This window comes from Nothobranchius furzeri, chromosome 13 (genome assembly GCF_043380555.1).
Source record: "Nothobranchius furzeri strain GRZ-AD chromosome 13, NfurGRZ-RIMD1, whole genome shotgun sequence".
Taxonomy (NCBI): Eukaryota; Metazoa; Chordata; class Actinopteri; order Cyprinodontiformes; family Nothobranchiidae; genus Nothobranchius; species Nothobranchius furzeri.
Genome location: NC_091753.1, coordinates 62,359,981 through 62,376,957, shown reverse-complemented (window position 1 = coordinate 62,376,957; position 16,977 = coordinate 62,359,981). Strand labels below are relative to the sequence as shown.

General features: G+C 45.6%; 1 protein-coding gene across 1 annotated transcript; it reads left to right on the top strand.

Moving 5' to 3' along the window:
- The first annotated feature begins 839 nt into the window (after positions 1-839).
- crk (v-crk avian sarcoma virus CT10 oncogene homolog) lies at positions 840-15,906 on the top strand. The gene is made up of 3 exons (XM_015977164.3): positions 840-1,195; positions 1,648-2,228; positions 15,550-15,906. Exons 1-3 carry the CDS (start codon positions 976-978, stop codon positions 15,685-15,687), a joined length of 939 nt encoding a protein of 312 aa, XP_015832650.1. The 5' UTR covers positions 840-975; the 3' UTR covers positions 15,688-15,906.
- Positions 15,907-16,977: the final 1,071 nt, after the last annotated feature.

Below are 16,977 nucleotides of genomic sequence, written 5' to 3'. Positions count from 1 at the left end.
ACTCTGACTTTTTTATGTAAGAAAGACAAATGGAAATCTTCGTGTGATTGCAAACGACTGATAAACTCTGGAGTGGCAGTTTGCTTTATTTGTGTTGCAGAATGAGCATACATTTGTCACGCAAAAGTCCCTGGAGGAAACTGGCCTCAAGAAGAAAATAGTGCAAATCCTAAATAACAGGGAAGCACGAAAATGTCCTTAAAACCACCTTCATAGAGTGGTGAGCTCTCCATCTGAACCTAGAAGGACTTGGTCTAAGACTCCGAGTGCCAATCAAACCAAATCAACATGAAACCAGGAAAATGTTCTTTTTCTGACATCTGGTGGACAGTTCCGCTAACTGCCACGGGTACTCGGATTAAAACAGACTAGCTTTATATTTTATATATATTTGGGAGAACATCCTACAGTTTGGTGTGCCGCACTGCAGACAGGATGAAACAGCACGTGAGCAAAAAAAGTCGCTAAAGTGTACAATTTAATAAGATCTACTAATAAAAGTGACGCTCCTGCGTACAAAACCCTCTTCTTATGGCATGGGTTAGAGCTGGCCCTTGTTTCTATAAAACCGGAAGTGATGTACAGTTTTTTCTCATTTAATTTACGCGTTCTGCCCAACGCCGACGTCACATCCGGTGAGTGGGGCCTTTTTGTTTTCCCGTATCCGCCATTTCAGTTTTTGAAGTTAGTTCTCAGCGGCGGTTGGCTTTGCAGCAGGAATTCAGACTCCGAGTCGGACTTGGTGACCGCTGGAGCCCGAGTCTGACCCAGGTGCAAACCGGAGTCGCTTCCGACGCGCTTTAGCGGCAGTCTGGAGGATTTGATGCGCAAACAGCGGCTGCGGATCATGTCGCCTGTTTACTGAACGTGCTTCGGGCGCTAAAGTTTTGTTGTATGAGTTGAAGGCTCCGCGGGTGGCTAGCGGGAGGGAGAGAAGGAAAGGCCCTGTGAAGCCTCGGCTTTGGAGTAGTTATCATGGCCGGAAATTTTGACGCGGAGGACCGTGGGAGTTGGTACTGGGGTCGCCTGAGCCGGCAGGAGGCTGTGTCTCTGCTGCAGGGGCAGCGGCACGGCGTGTTTCTGGTCCGGGACTCCATCACCAGCCCCGGAGACTACGTCCTGTCGGTGTCAGAAAACTCCAAAGTCTCGCACTACATAATCAACAGCATCAGCAACAACCGGCAGTCCGGACCGGGTAAGAGCGGAGGGGCTGGGGATGTGGTGGTGGTGCTAATGTGACCGTTCTTGCATGACTTGCACCAAAAAAGATGCGCAATCGTCCCATTTACTGACCGGTGGGGGACATGGCAGACAGTACCATTCAGACGTGACCCCCCAATACATCATAAGCTCTTTTACATTATTATAATTATAGTTATTATTATAACAACTAACTACCCGTTTAGTTTCTGCCCTGAATTATGATTTTTTTTTCAGATGCATCTACTGAAATTATCATAATGTTCTTTCATACGAGATGTTCATGTTGAAGAACAAGTGCATAATCTGATCATTAAAATATGCCCTCATTCTGGAAACCAGCGTCATGCCTGATGACCATAACTGGGCTCACAGAAGGAGCTGCGAACATCAGAGCAGGTGCTGAAGATGCGTTTGTGAATTCTCTCTTTGTTTCTTTTGGGCCAGGTATGATCCATCCCAGGTTCCGTATTGGAGACCAGGAGTTCGATGCTCTTCCGGCGCTGCTTGAGTTCTACAAGATCCATTACTTGGATACCACCACCTTGATAGAACCCATCAACAAATCCAAACATTCCTCCTTCATGAGCACGGGCCCTGGTGGCGGACCCCCGCCACGCTTGGAGGATGAGTATGTCCGAGCGCTTTTTGATTTCCCAGGCAATGATGAAGAGGATCTTCCATTTAGGAAGGGGGATGTACTACGAGTTCTGGAGAAGCCGGAGGAGCAGTGGTGGAATGCCCAGAATGCTGACGGTCGAACAGGGATGATCCCAGTGCCGTACGTGGAGAAGTATCGACCTGCATCGCCAAACTCAATGGTGGGCCCTGGGGGGTCACCGGGTGGGATGGTGGTGCTTGGGAACTCTGATGGCTCTGTTGCACCGTCTGGTACTCCACTGTTGGGAGACCCCAGCCAGTACGCCCAGCCCACTCCCCTGCCAAATCTCCAGAACGGACCTGTCTATGCCAGGGTCATACAGAAGAGGGTGCCCAATGCCTACGACAAGACCGCCCTGGCCTTAGAGGTAAGTGTGTGCTGGTTATCTTGACCCTCTGGTGTTGATGCATGCATTAAAGCGTGGGTGGAAGAGTGCGTTTTTAACTTTGTCCGTTTTTCTTCTGAATATTTTCTCTGCGCACATCTTTCAGGTCAGCCAGTTTACAGTCTGCCTGTAATTGTTCGTATGAATCCTGTTGATTAAAGAGCTCTTGAGCACGAGCTGTGCTGGCTGCAGAGCGGCTGGGCTGTTAAACTGTGCGGAAGTGAGAGCGGGGGCTCCCACGGAGCAGGTCATTGGGGGATGGAAATAGTTTGTGTTTGGGAACAGGACCATTTCCTCTGGACTCTGTGAAGTCTGGAATCCAGTTGAGCTAGTAGCTGGACAAAGACCCCCCCCCCCCCCCCCCCCACACACACACACACACACACACACACAAATTCTCAGGGCTTCTGAGACATAACAGACCCTTCAAGATGTTTTTTTTCCCCTTCTGCTGATTTTCAAGCTAACAACAGATTTTAGTAACCAGTAAGTAATTCCAGTTAACCAGCTCAGTGGTAGAGTGTCCGCCCTGGGACCGGGTGATCGGGGTTCAAATTAGGGCAGCCACAAATGACTATCTATTAGTCAACTAGTTGTGTCCTGCATAAAGTTTAGCTTATTGCACCAAGATGCTCTAATAGACCATCATTCGCTTCTAGCCTGAAGTGTGATCAGTTATGTACCATTTAATAATAAAGACAGTTATAGCTTATCAACAACTTTAATTAACTTTGTAACCTGGTAATGGAGGTAGGCACGTATACCCAAATATAAGCGGTACACAAAAATGACTTGTGTTCACAAGTGTATCCAGCTAAAATAGTCTTTATTCCTACACAGGGCTCTTGTTCAGTCAGGAAAGTTAGCGCTTCGACATGTTCTGGAGAAAGACTTGCTCTCTTGAGAGCAGATGTTTCCAGCTGCAGAGAAGGTCTGTTTCGATGGGGTGGAAGTGGCATGGGTGCACCGAAAAGATTTAGCCAGCTGAGCTTAATGTGGCTAAATCTTTTCTGTGCAGGTGTGGGAAAACCCTCACTTTCACTCCAATTCAATTCAAGTTTATTTATAAAGCGCCAAATCACGACAAGAGTCGTCTCAAGGCACTTCACATAATAAACATTCCAATTCAGGTCAGTTCATTAAGCCAGTCAGAAATAATGTTTCCTATATAAGGAACCCAGCAAATTGCATCGAGTCACTGACTAGTGTCAGTGACTATACAGCAATCCTCATACTAAGCAAGCATGCAGCGACAGTGGAGAGGAAAACTCCCTTTTAACAGGAAGAAACCTCCAGAGAATCCTGACTCAGTATAAGCAGCCATCCTCCACGACTCACTGGGGATGGAGAAGACAGAGCAGACACACACACACACACACACACACACGCACACACGCGCACACACGCACACACACACACACACACACACACACACACAAAGACAAGTAATGTGTCTATAGTTCTATTGTGATTTCTTAGTAAATATTCTATTTGGTGAGAGATAAACTTTATTGTATTTATGCTAGTGGATCTATAATTAAACGAATAAACTAGTAGTAGCACGTCCAACGTCAAGGAAAGCAAAAAGTTATTATCAGAAGAGGGAGAATGTATTAGTGGTTAGCAGCAGTGTGCTAGTCGATGGCCCCCTCCATGAGGCCACCACAGCTCAGCAGAACATCGTTGTAGCTTCTTCTGGGGAGAAAAACACTTAGAGAGAAAATAAAGTTAACAGCTGAAATAGCAGGAAATAATACAGTTAAAGAGCAGATTGTAGAAGAAAGCAGTAGAGTGTGGAAAGTGGTCAGTGTGTCCTCCAGCAGTCTAAGCCTATAGCAGCATAACTACAGAGATAACTGGATAGTCTATCCTATTTAGATGGAGGCATGTTGGAGGCAGGGCAAGGGAGAGCCGTCTTTACCGACTGTACACTCCACCTCCCTCTACTCCCCCACTTGTCCAGATTTAGGCTAACATCAGATTTTAACTATAGGCCCTATCAAATAAAAATGTTTTAAGCCTGTTCTTAAAAGTAGACAAAGTGTCTGCCTCACGGACTAAGGCTGGGAGCTGGTTCCACAGGAGAGGAGCCTGATAACTAAAAGATCTGCCTCCCATCCTAATTTTAGATATTCTGGGGAACCACCAGTAGACCTGCAGTCTGAGAGCGAAGTGCTCGGTTAGGAACGTATGGAACAATCAGATCACTGATGTATGATGGACCTTGATTATTAAGAGCTTTATATGTGAGAAGAAGGATCTTAAAATCTATTCTGAATTTAACAGGTAGCCAATGTAGGGAAGCTAAGACAGGAGAGATATGATCTCTCTTTTTAATTCTCATCAGAACTCGAGCTGCAGCATTCTGGACAAGCTGAAGACTTTTAACTACATTCTGTGGACTTCCTGAGAGTAATGGATTACAGTAATCCAGTCTTGATGTAATAAATGCATGAACTAGTTTTTCAGCATCACTCCTGGAAAGGATGCTTCTAATCTTAGCAATATTCCGAAGGTGGAAAAAGGAAATCCGACAAACTTGTGAAACCTGGGATTTGAATGACATGTCCTGGTCAAAGATAACACCAAGGTTCCTTGCTTTGTTCTCGGAGATTAATGTAATGCCATTCAGGTCAGGCGATTGGCTAAGCAATTTCCTTTTCTGGATTTCTGGTCCAAAGATGAGAACTTCCGTCTTGTCTTGATTTAAAAGCAAAAAGTTTAGAGTCATCCAATGTTTTATGTCCTCAAGACAAGCCTGTAATCTACCCAACCGATTAGGCTCATCAGGGTTAATGGATAAATATAGCTGAGTATCGTCAGCATAACAGTGGAAGTTTATCCCATGCTGTCTAATGATTTTACCAATTGGGAGCATATATATAGTAAAAAGAATTGGTCCAAGCACTGAACCCTGTGGTACTCCACAAGTAACCCTGGAGTATGAAGACGATTTGTCATGTACATTTACAAAATGAAATCTGTCAGACAGGTAGGATTTAAACCAGCCTAGCGCTGTTCCTTTGATCCCTACAACATGTTCAAGTCTTTCTAAAAGAACATTGTGATCAACTGTGTCAAAGGCAGCACTGAGATCTAACAAGACTAGAACAGACACAAGATTCTTATCTGAGGCCATGAGAATATCATTTGTAACTCTCACTAATGCAGTTTCAGTGCTGTGATACTCTCTAAAACCAGACTGAAATTCCTCAAACAGAGCATTAGTGTTTAAATGCTGACATACTTGGATGGCCACTATTTTCTCCAGGACTTTGGATAAAAATGGAAGGTTAGATATTGGTCTATAATTCATTGGGTCATCTGGATCCAGAGAAGGCTTCTTAAGTGAAGGTTTGATTACAGCAACCTTAAAATCTTGTGGTACATACCCATTTACTAAGGATAGATTGATTATATCTAGAATGGGGGCAGTAACCAAAGGAAATGCATCTTTAAATAATTTGGTTGGGATTGGATCCAAAATGCAAGTGGAAGGTTTAGATGAAGCTACTATTTTTGATAACTCTGAAAGCTCAACTGGATCAAAACGGTTCAAGCACAGATGAGGTTCTACAGTCACCTCTGAAGCTGCCTCACTTACTGAGGAAGAAGAAATCACATTAGGGAGGATGCTAAAGATTTTGTTTCTAACAGAATTAATTTTACTTGTAAAAAATCCCATGAAGTCATTGCTGCTGAGGGCTAAGGGAATAGATGGCTCAGAGCTATGATTCTGTGTAAGTTTAGCAACTGTACTGAAAAGAAATTTAGGATTATGCTTATAAATCCTCAATTAATGCTGAAAAATAAGCAGTTCTAGTTTGTCGAAGCTTATTTTTATAAAGCACAAGACTATTTTTCCAGGATAGGTAGGCCTCCTCATGGTGCGTAGAGCGCCATGTTCTCTCCAATTTCCTAGAGTTTTTTTTAAGGCTCGTAAATGAGAATTAAACCAGGGAGCCAACTTCCTGTCCCTAATTACCTTCTTTTTTAAAGGGGCAACATCATCTAATGCCACACGTAAAGAGGAATTAACATGATGAACTAAGGCATCAATTTGTGAGGGGCTAGAACTGAAAATATTGCCCTCTGCTACGTTCCTCTGAGATGCTGAGGACAGTAAAGATGGAACAGTTGATTTAAAAGATGCAACTGCGTTGTCAGATAGAGACCGACTATAGTGAAATTTACTTTCATGTCTCGAGAACTCAGTTATAAAAAACTCAAAGGTTATCAGAAAGTGGTCCGAGAGGACTGGATTATGTGGAAAGATCGTTATTTCCTCACACTCTATGCCATAAGTCAGAACAAGGTCTAATGTATGTTGGCAGGAGTGGGTGGAGCTATGTATTCTTTGAGTAAAACCAATTGAGTCTAAGATATTACTAAAGGCTACATTGAGGCAATCATTTTCAATGTCCACATGAATGTTGAAATCCCCCACTACAATGACCTTATCAGTATTTAGCACCAAATCAGATAAAAAATCAGAGATCTGATCCAAAAACTCAGAGCAAGGGCCTGGTGGACGATATAAAACTACAAACAAGAGTGGTTTTACAGTTTTGCAATCTGGATTAGGAAAACTAAGAATAAGATGTTCAAATGAACTGTAACTATTAATCTGTAAGGGACTGATTAATAAGTCCGAATGAAAAATGGTTGCTACTCCTCCTCCTCGCCCTGTACTTCGAGCAATATGATGATTTAAATAATTTGAAGGAGTCGACTCGTTTAAGCTAACATAGTCCTCTTGCTGCAGCCAGGATTCTGTGAGAGAGAGCAAAGATATCTGATGATCACAAATCAAGTCATTAACTAACAACGTCTTAGAAAAAATGGATCTAATGTTCAACAACCCACATTTAATTTTTCTAGTTTTCTGCTCAGTTGAGTTTGTTCTAATATTTATGAGATTTCCATGATTTGCTTTATTAAGCCTGATATTTAATCTGTGTGGTTTTGGCCGTGGGCAGGACACTGTCTCTATGGGGTAGTGGGTGGGTAACAGTACAGAAGCTGCAGAGGGGTGGGTTAAACTACGACTCTGCTTCCTGGTCTGGACCCTGGGTTGTCATGGAGGACTAATAAAACTGGCCATGTTCCTAGAAAGAAGAGCTGCCCCACCCAAAGAGGGATGGATGCCGTCTCTCTGCATCAGACCAGGTTTTCCCCAAAAAGTTTTCCAATTATCAATGTAGCCCACGTTGTTTTCAGGATACCACCTAGACAACCAGCGGTTGAAGGACAGCATGCGGCTAAACATGTCGTCACTGGTCCGATCAGGGAGGGGGCCAGAGAAAATTACAGAGTCCGACATTGTTTTGGCAAACTTACACACCGAAGCAACATTAATTTTAGTGACCTCCGATTGGCGTAACCGGGTGTCGTTACCGCCAGCGTGAATAACAATCTTACTGTATTTACGCTTATCCTTAGCCAGCAGTTTCAGGTAAGATTTAATGTCGCCCGCTCTGGCCCCAGGTAAACATTTAACTATGGTTGCTGGAGTCTCTAATGCCACGTTTCTGACTATGGAGCTGCCAATGATCAGAGTCGGCTTGTCAGTGGGTGCGTCACTGAGCGGGGAAAATCTATTAGAAACGTGGACGGGTTGGTGGTGGCCCACGGGCTGGGTTCTATGCTTCCTGCGTACTGTCACCCAGCCGGCCTGAGGTCCCAGCTGCTCGGGTCCTGCTGGAGGATCGCTACGGGGTGGTTCTGAGCTAGTTAGCCCCGCGCTAGCTAAGTAGCTACGGCTGTTTACGGGTTATTCAACAGCGCGGAGCCGGGACTCCAATTCAGACACCCTCGCCTCCAAAGCTACAAAAATGCTACATTTATTACACGTACCATTATCACTAAAGGAGGCAGAGGAGTAACTAAACATCTGACACAGAGAGCAAGAGATAGGAGACGGAGACGCAGAGACAGAAGTAGCCATAGCCATGCTGACGCTAAGCTAACTGGACGAGCAAACTGGACGAGTCAACACCAAATAAACTGCGTGCGAACTCAAATGGTTCCCTAAAAGCTAGGTGGAACAACAGAAAATGTGTGTTTTAGCGTGCTTATGTGCTACAATAACTCAGAGCTATCCTAGTACAGAGAAATTAAATCAGCTTTAGCGAGCCCCAAACACCAAACAGCTTCACGTAGTGCAACACTGAAAACAGGAAACGCCTTACCGCCAGGTGCAGCCCTTGCAGCATATGTTCACCCAGGAAAGGGCAGGACACACCTAGATACGCCTCTGTAGCACGGCTCGTCCACACATCAGCAGACAGGGAGTCATTGGCAGCTCTGAGGGTCTGGTTTACCTTAAAGATAAAATATATAAAAGTTTGTTTTTTCAAATTAATAATTCTGTTATATCAAAAAAGTAGGATAAGATTTAACACAGAAATAAAGTCTCTTTGAAACCTTGATCGCCGACCATGGACAGGGTTCTCGTGTCTATGACCAACGTGTTCCTTGGTCAGGACATTAGCTTGCTGCTGTGTGCACGTGTTTGGCTTTGTGACGAAGAAGAAAATATCATTTCTATAGCGCCTCTCAAGATAAAAACCACGAGGCGCTTCACAAAAACAAAAAAATGTAAAAATATGAAAAATAATTTAGAAAATGGTTAAAATATATTTAAAATGAGCAAAAATAGACAATTGGGATTAAAAAATGTTAAGAAAGAGAGAGAGTGAACAGGAAAGAGGGAAACCAGTGGATCCTGAGGAAGGTGGAATAGGTGGGGAGAGCAGAATAAAGAGAGAGAGGTGAAGAAGGTCATACAAAAGCCAGCTTGAACAAGTGAGTCTTCAGCTGCTTTTTAAAGGAGACCACCGAGTCCACTGATCTCAGGCTCGGGGGGAGAGAGGTCCAGACTCTGGGGGCCACAGCAGCAGATGATCTGTCACCTTTGACCTTTAGCCTGGTGCTGCACAACTTTGCAGATTTTCACCTATCGCGGCCAGGTCTGGAACGAATCTACCGCGATAAACGAGGGATCACCTGTATATCAATCTTCCTCTGCACTGGGTTTGTACTTGTCTGCCTTTGACCCAATGAGGCTCCTGTGGTTTAGTGCCATGACTGTTAGTGACTCAGCATGTCTGTGCTGAACAGTTAATAATTAGCCAACGTTCCTAGGTCTTAAATGCCCCCCTGCCAGTGAAGATTGGTCTTGAGGAGCTGGGAACCAGTGATGCAGTCAGCTGGTCATCAGATTCAGCTGTTTAATGAAGGGCCTAGCTGAAACTCAAATATCTTTTAATTATTTACCTTTAAAGACCAAGCAGTGATAAAAAATGCAGTCTTTTTCCTGGTTCCTGAATGCACCACCTCTAAGCAGTAATTAGCGATACCAGGTCTTCCTTGTAGAAATGTTGGTGGGTGGAGAAAACTTCTGTTTGTGTTAAATGTTGAAGCAAGAGGGAGAGGTGTGAGGCAACAGCTCAAACAGGTGATGCGTTTGATCGGTCAGAGCTTTAGGTTTAATCATCATTATCCATCTTCACAGAGTTAGAAAAAACCCCAAGCATCATTCTAGCTCTTCAGAAAAATGCTCTACAAAATATTTACCTTGATCTTAACAACAGTATTGGGAGGCTGTAATCTAGTGTAGAAGTTCTGTAATTTTGTGGTAGATTTTATTGTACATATATATCTACTTATTTACTCACAACATAGAATAAATGATGACCTTTAAAGGAGCGGTTGGCTGAAAACCCTTTTTAATGATTGATTATAATGGGTTGAGCTGTCTGTGCAGGCTGAACATGAAAACAGTCTCCTACACCTATCTCCTGCGTTAGCTTCTTATAGGAAAAAACTGTGAAATGCTAGGATTGGAAAGTCCTCACATATCTACCGTAAATCCTCTAATATTGGCCTGTATTCACTTAACGGCCGGGTATCACATTTTGGTCGGAGTCGGCGGAGGTGAATAATGGCCGTTGTTTTTATTGTGGCCGGGTGGAATGTGGTAACAAGCAAGTACGGGGGGCGGTTGTGTCATCCGTCTCACTTTTGATTTGCCAGTGATAGACCGCGAGGGTAACTTTAACCGTGCGGAGACGAAGAGGAGGCGAAAATTTGATATCAAGTTCAAAGAGAACGTGCTGATTATGCTGCAGAACACTCTGGGGAGCAGTAGTAGGGGTTGTATGAACTAGTCACTAGTCGACTTCACCGCTCTGTAGTGACTTGTTATGCCTGTCATCGACTAGTCGCTGTCACGCGATAATGACCGGCAAGATGCAGTCCTCAGAAAAGACAGCAGCCTGCTGTCAGCAGGTGACGAGCTCCTGCTCGTCGGGAGGCAACGCGCTGTGCCAGAGCGTCGGTACCGACACCCGCCGTAAAACGGACATTTAACCAAATTGTGACGTTTACCCTCTTGCAATTTAACCTTCCCCTCACCCCCATCCTAACCTTAACCAGTTTGCGCATGCAAAGCTCTGATTGTTGACGCGCTCCAGACATCTGCGTCCTGAGCACGGCCACAGTAACATTATCAAATCAGGTGTCGCCACCTCAAAAACTAATTTAACACGCGATCGTTCATGTCGGCTCATTTCCTTTTATGTTTTCTTTCTTTTATTCTTTTATTTGTGCCTGATGCGTTTCGCTGCTGTGGATCGGGGCGCATCACCTGTTTTGTCCTCGGTGACGCACCTCACCGATGCGGCCGGCGAGCACCCCGCTGTTTTTGCGGTCGGTAGATCTTTTAGAGCTGCAGTTCAAAGGTAACTCATGAGGTGAATATATATGAACCCAGGTAGCAGTTTCTCTTTAGGACTGAGAGGAGATGCAGGAAGATAATAAACAGGCAGGACAGAAAAATAGCCAAATAAAAACAAGTTAGTTTTTGTACCTGCTGGTTGCAACAAACAGACACCATTGAAGGTAATCAGAAGTGAGGAACAGAAAATGAAATAATTATTTTAATGTTTAGAGCAGCAGCAACTCCGAGAGGCTGCAGGCGCATCAGTGAGTTTGCGGCCGCCGCGCAGGGGGAGGGGGGAGAGGGCTGAAGCAGGGGGAGGGGGGAGAGGGCTGAAGCAGAAACTACCGTAGTTAAAAGAAATGTGTTTAACTTTGAAAATGTGGGCGCATTTTTAATCGTCAAAAACTCCAGCGAACCATTAGTTCATTTTGCTCGAAAAGAAATTGAGGCCTGCCTCTAATACTGGTCCTCCTTCCAATAAAGGCCTGGAGCTTGATGAGCTTGAGTCAAATACAGGCCCGGGCCTGTATTAGAGGATTTACGGTATGTCACACTGAATTAGCATTAATGGCGTCGCTCATCTTGGCTCGTGCCTGCCCACTAGAGGGCGTTTTAGTTTTTTTTTTTTTTTTTTTTTTGCAGCGAGGTGAGAGGGCATAGTGTGTTGGTGATGGTGACTTTGCCATGTGGCTGAACACGTTCTGTTAGCCAATCAGAAGCAAGGTGTGTGCGTATCATTAGTAATAATGAGTAATCCAGCTGCATCTCAGAACAGGAGAATTGCAGCTTTTTTAATGACTCATGAGGCACACTGCAAATGCATCGAATAAACAAGTAAACCGCACCTTTTATTAAACAAGATCCAGACGGACATTTTTAAACATCTGCTTCACTAGTCTGCCTTTTTGCAGCCAGCAGACTGAATTCAGCTGGAGCCTACGCTCTAAAACCAGGAGTGTGTTTTTGTTTTTAACAGGTAAAAACCTCATTTATCTGCCCGTTCACATAAAAAACCCTACTGGAGTTGCTGCTGCAGCATTTTACTGTTTCATCCAACAGAATAGAAATCTCATTTAAGTTTGAAACGGGAAATAAAAATGTGCTTTCGTGCTTAAATCTGCATCATCGCTCCGTAAAGCCAAAACTGGTGCAGCTTCAGCAACAAATACTTCATGTGCATCATCCTGTGGAGTAAGTTGTCCGCCTGGTTCTGGCTGACAGCTGCAGGTGAGTTGATTAATAATAAAGAGTTCATCACCCGTGTCTGGTTTAGCAGAGGGATACTAAAGCTGGACCAGGTGATCAGCAGGACTTTTGGCCCCACTCACTAAAGATCATCTCAAATGTGCCGAGTTGAATTTGAACGCTTGATGTTTCTGTGAAAACCGTTTATTTCTGACCTGATGTCCAGCTGTTGCTGTGCTTGGACTCCTGTTGATGGGGAGCTTACGTCACACCCATCTACCTCCGGTCCGTGGGTCCCTACTGTCAAAAAAATGAATGGAATTGGATTTTTATGAAGCGATAAACGTTATGTTCTGATCTTGTTTGATGTGTGCCGCTGATTTCACACATGATATCCGTCTATGTGAGTGACACTCAGATGCCAAGAAAGCGCTTATTTTTGAATGGAGGCGGAAGTTATTTTAGGTTCTTTTGTGAAAAGACGTAACCGACTACAGCTGCTGGTCTCACCATGGTGACGTCATCAAACCAGGCAAGGAGAAGAAAAACGGCGGAGTTTAGCGAGCTTCATGTGCTTTTTCCACAGTGACAGAAGGAGCGTTAAACATGGATAAAACCACTCTAAATCAGACCTTGTGGAAAGTAACCGCTACGCTGGGGAGGAGAGTCTGCTGTGATAGGGGCGAGGTTATACACCGTCTGGTTTGTAGTCATTTTTACAGGCTAATTAATCTCATTAATCTCATAGTCGATATAGTCGAAGGTCACATATTTGTCATTTAAACTGAAGTACAAAAAATGTGTGAGGCAAAGCAGACCAGAAAATAGCCTTTAATGCCCCGCTCAGGGTCCCGTGAGCTGACCGGAAGGGGAGGAGCCTCCCTATGATGTTGGACAGTTCCCCAACATGCATCGCTTCCTGTTTCTGTCAACTCTGTTACTATTTATAGGCTCGGAGCGAGGCCGTTTTTCCTGTTCAGTACTCTTAAGCTACCTGTTATTTCCACTTCACATTTGTTGGATTTAGTCAGACTTGCAATCAAATAGATTAGTCGTGAAGTAAATCCAGATGATCAGATTTGGAGGACCTGCACTTCCCTGGTAGCCTGGCTAGCCATGCCAATGATTCCTTATGGGAAGTAAAGGGCGTGGTAACGCTCCCATTCAAATGACCCACCCAGTGATGCACCGATATTAATATCGCTGTAATGGCTGATAACAGATGTTTGCCGATACCGATATCCTGGTAAATGGCCTGTATTTGATATAGCGCCTTCTAGAGTCCTGGAACCCCCCAAGGCGCTTTACAACACAATCAGTCATTCACCCATTCACACACACATTCACACACTGATGGTGATGAGCTACGATGTAGCCACAGCTGCCCTGGGGCGCACTGACAGAGGCGAGGCTGCCGAGCACTGGCGCCACCGGTCCCTCGACCATCACCAGCAGGCAAGGGGGGTTAAGTGTCTTGCCCAAGGACACAACAACAGCGACAGACCAAGCGGGGCTTGAACCTGCAACCTTCTGATTATGGGGTGAGCTCTTAACTCCTGTGCCACCGTCACCCCCCATACTGACATTAATGCTTCTAAAATCAGCAGATTTTGTACAGAATGAAAGGTGTTTGTTGTATTTACCTTATTATGTACACACACCACACACAGTTACACTTCTGAGAGATGTTCAGTCACTGTCACATGACTAAAATACATATCACCTCCCTCACCCTCTGAAACAAATGGAAACAAGGTGGAAAACATATCGGTTGTTAACATCGGCCCAGTTTTATTTATCGGACCAATACCGATATGTTAAAAAATGACTGACATCGGCTGATATTGATGCCGATTTGTTGTGCATCCCTAACCCCGCCCCCTGATAATTCTAATCGAGCCAATCAGTGCTGAGTAGCATACGTCACACGCGACTAAACAAACGACTGAAGCGGAGTTAGCCGCAGCTCTGCCCTCTGTTCTAAATGACTCGGGCACGTCTTTAAAACCACGGGAAGAAAAGGCACTAAAAGCCGTTCTTCTAAAGAAGACGCCAGACGCCATCTTTGACTACTGCTAGAAAACTACAGTGTTGCGCGATACAGTCATCATTTCTGACTGTTTTCTGATTGGTTATCTTTGAGCTGGCTAGTCCCGCCCCTCATGATGCTCCCATCCAGACTCTGTGTAGAATTCAGAGGACGAGCCTGGCAGACCAGGCTGCCTCGCTGGTGCAGTCAGGACATATCGGTGGTGAAATATGAGACAAGCCACCTGAAATGTGTGGGCACGCCCTGCAGGTCTCTAGCGCTGACAAACACAGAAACTCTGTACTTTTCTTTGCAAATGACGTGGTGGGAGTCGGGTTTGTGGTCTCAGAAGGAAACACGACTGTTGCTTTAGATGTAAACCTGCTTTTATTTCAAAACGTGGCCTCAACAGTTCAGCCAGTGTAAGGGCCCCTCCTGCAGGACAGCACCGGTGTCCCCGCGCCTCCTTTTGCCTGATTTTCTCTTGAATGGAAAATACACGCCACTAGTTATGTTTATGTTTGTTTATTTGGCAGACGCTTTTATCAAAGCGACTTACAATTTATAACCTATAGGGCGTGTTGTGATCTGTGGGCGAAACCGGAGGAAACCCACGCGTGCATGGGGACAACACGCAATTCCACGCAGAAAGGCTGCAGCCGAGTTTCGAACCTGCAACCTTGGTGCTGCGAGGCAACAGTGCTAACCACTGCGCCACCACGCAGCCCATCCAGTTATCCATAGATGGACTTGGTGATGCATTTGTGAATCTAAAGCCGCGTTTTCCCATCTTGTTGATCCTGTGAGAAAATCGGCGCACGACTGGGTTTAGTTTGATGTTTTCATGATGAATCTGTGTGATCAAACTGCACCGAGGTGTGGGGGTCAGACCTGGCCTCAGGAGTGGGACTGAGACGGTTGTTCTGTGCCCACCTGCATCCTGTCGGGACAAAGAGACGAGTGGGACACGTGCTTCTAGTCAGAAAGGCTTCATCGTGTCGGGTGGACTCTGTTCGGCCCATGCTGCCCTGAACTTTGCACCCGTCTGTTTGGGCTTGTTTGTTCAGGTTCATTGACACAGCAGCAGCCACTCCTCAGCCTGGATAGGCCAACACGATTCCTCCATTAATCACTGGTTTAACTGGGATCTGTGTAATGGTTTCAGCTTTTCAAAGATGCTGTTTGTGTCCAAACAAGCGTCTCACCTGCAGGATTTAGCCTTGAGTGAAATGAAGACGGCACAGATTCCCAAACTTTGAACCCTTTTCCCGTTGGGTGGATCGTAGCTTCAGCTCTACGGGGCATGAGTGTGTAGCCGAGTGTGTTGTGTTTGTGCTCACACCTGCTTTCTTCTCCCTCCCCAGGTGGGCGACATGGTGAAGGTGACGAAAATAAACGTGAACGGCCAGTGGGAGGGGGAGTGCAAAGGAAAGCGAGGTCACTTTCCCTTCACACACGTCAAGCTGCTGGACCACCACAACGCCGAGGACGAGCTGAGCTGAGAGCGGGCAGCTGGGCCGTCACCTGGACACTAGTATTAGACCCTTCCTCACCTCCACTCTAACACCCACCCCAGTCCCTGCTCTACTCACCCCCCCTCTCCTCTGTCTTTTACCTGCACCAAGATCAGTCTCGGAGAGTCCCGTAGAACAAACCGGGCCTCGCCGGGCCCCTGTGGCGTTGCTGTCGCCAACCTCGTTCAGCTCATCGGCGCTTGATTGAAGGAGACACTTCACTGCAGCATTCAACCACTTCCTCTTCCTGTATCAGAGCCAGTAGATGGCTGCTCATCTTTATCGGTCGCTATGGCAACCGCACCCCTGTGGTCAGTTCTGCTGCATTCATGTCAAACGGGAGTACAGTAAGGAGGTGCAAAGATCCGTGTAGTTCTTCATAGATGTCGTAGGAAAGACTGCACACTCTGAAGCCATGATTTTGTTTGGAAGACTGTTAGCGTCAGTACCATGAATATGAAGTTAAAGCCGGACCGTTTTGGCCCAGCAGGATGGAGCAACACCTAACTGTGACTCTGGGTTTCATTTAAAGTGATAAGTGGAAGTTTAGAAGTTCCTCCTGGGTGTTTTTGGTTTGGTCGAAGCCAGCCCTGAGGGAACTACTACATGCTGGATGTAACTCTGAACAAGCATCTGAGACGAATCCTCGGTTTGCCCCGTAAACAACTAGCGTGCTTCGTAAAGGCTCACTACTCCTTTAGTCCCGGTGCACGGACTGGAGAACCCGTGCATGCGTGTGAATCCCAGCTACTTGTAATGGATCCTCCTTCAGCCTGTTGTTTGTATAAACTTGTATGTCATAAAGCACTTTGAAAAGGCAGCAGTCCTGACTGAAGCTACAGAACTCTTCTCTGGCTACTACGTACCCAAGGTGAGGTCTATGACGTTGTATTTTTAAAAAGCCCGTACCTTACTGGACATGAATGCAGCAATGTTTGGGGTGAGCCCATGGCTGACAGACTGAAGCAGCAGCGTCTCAGAGTAGACAACTATCTAACTTCAGGACGTGACCGCACTCGGTCCAGCAGAGCCAGTGCAGGCCTGCTTACCACCCAGTACCAGCTGGACCAGACCAGCAGCTGGTGACTGGACCCAGCAGAGAAGCCCTAGAGTGTGTGGAAGAGGTGGCGGTGAAGGCAACACTACATCCTCTCCTCCCAGTCATCCCTCGCCTCTGACCAAGCACCACCATGTAGTTCCTGTCGGATGGGTAGAACATGTTGTTATGATGTGCTGTGTGGTCCTCATCTCATGCTAAATGTAGGTTTTGCTAGTTTT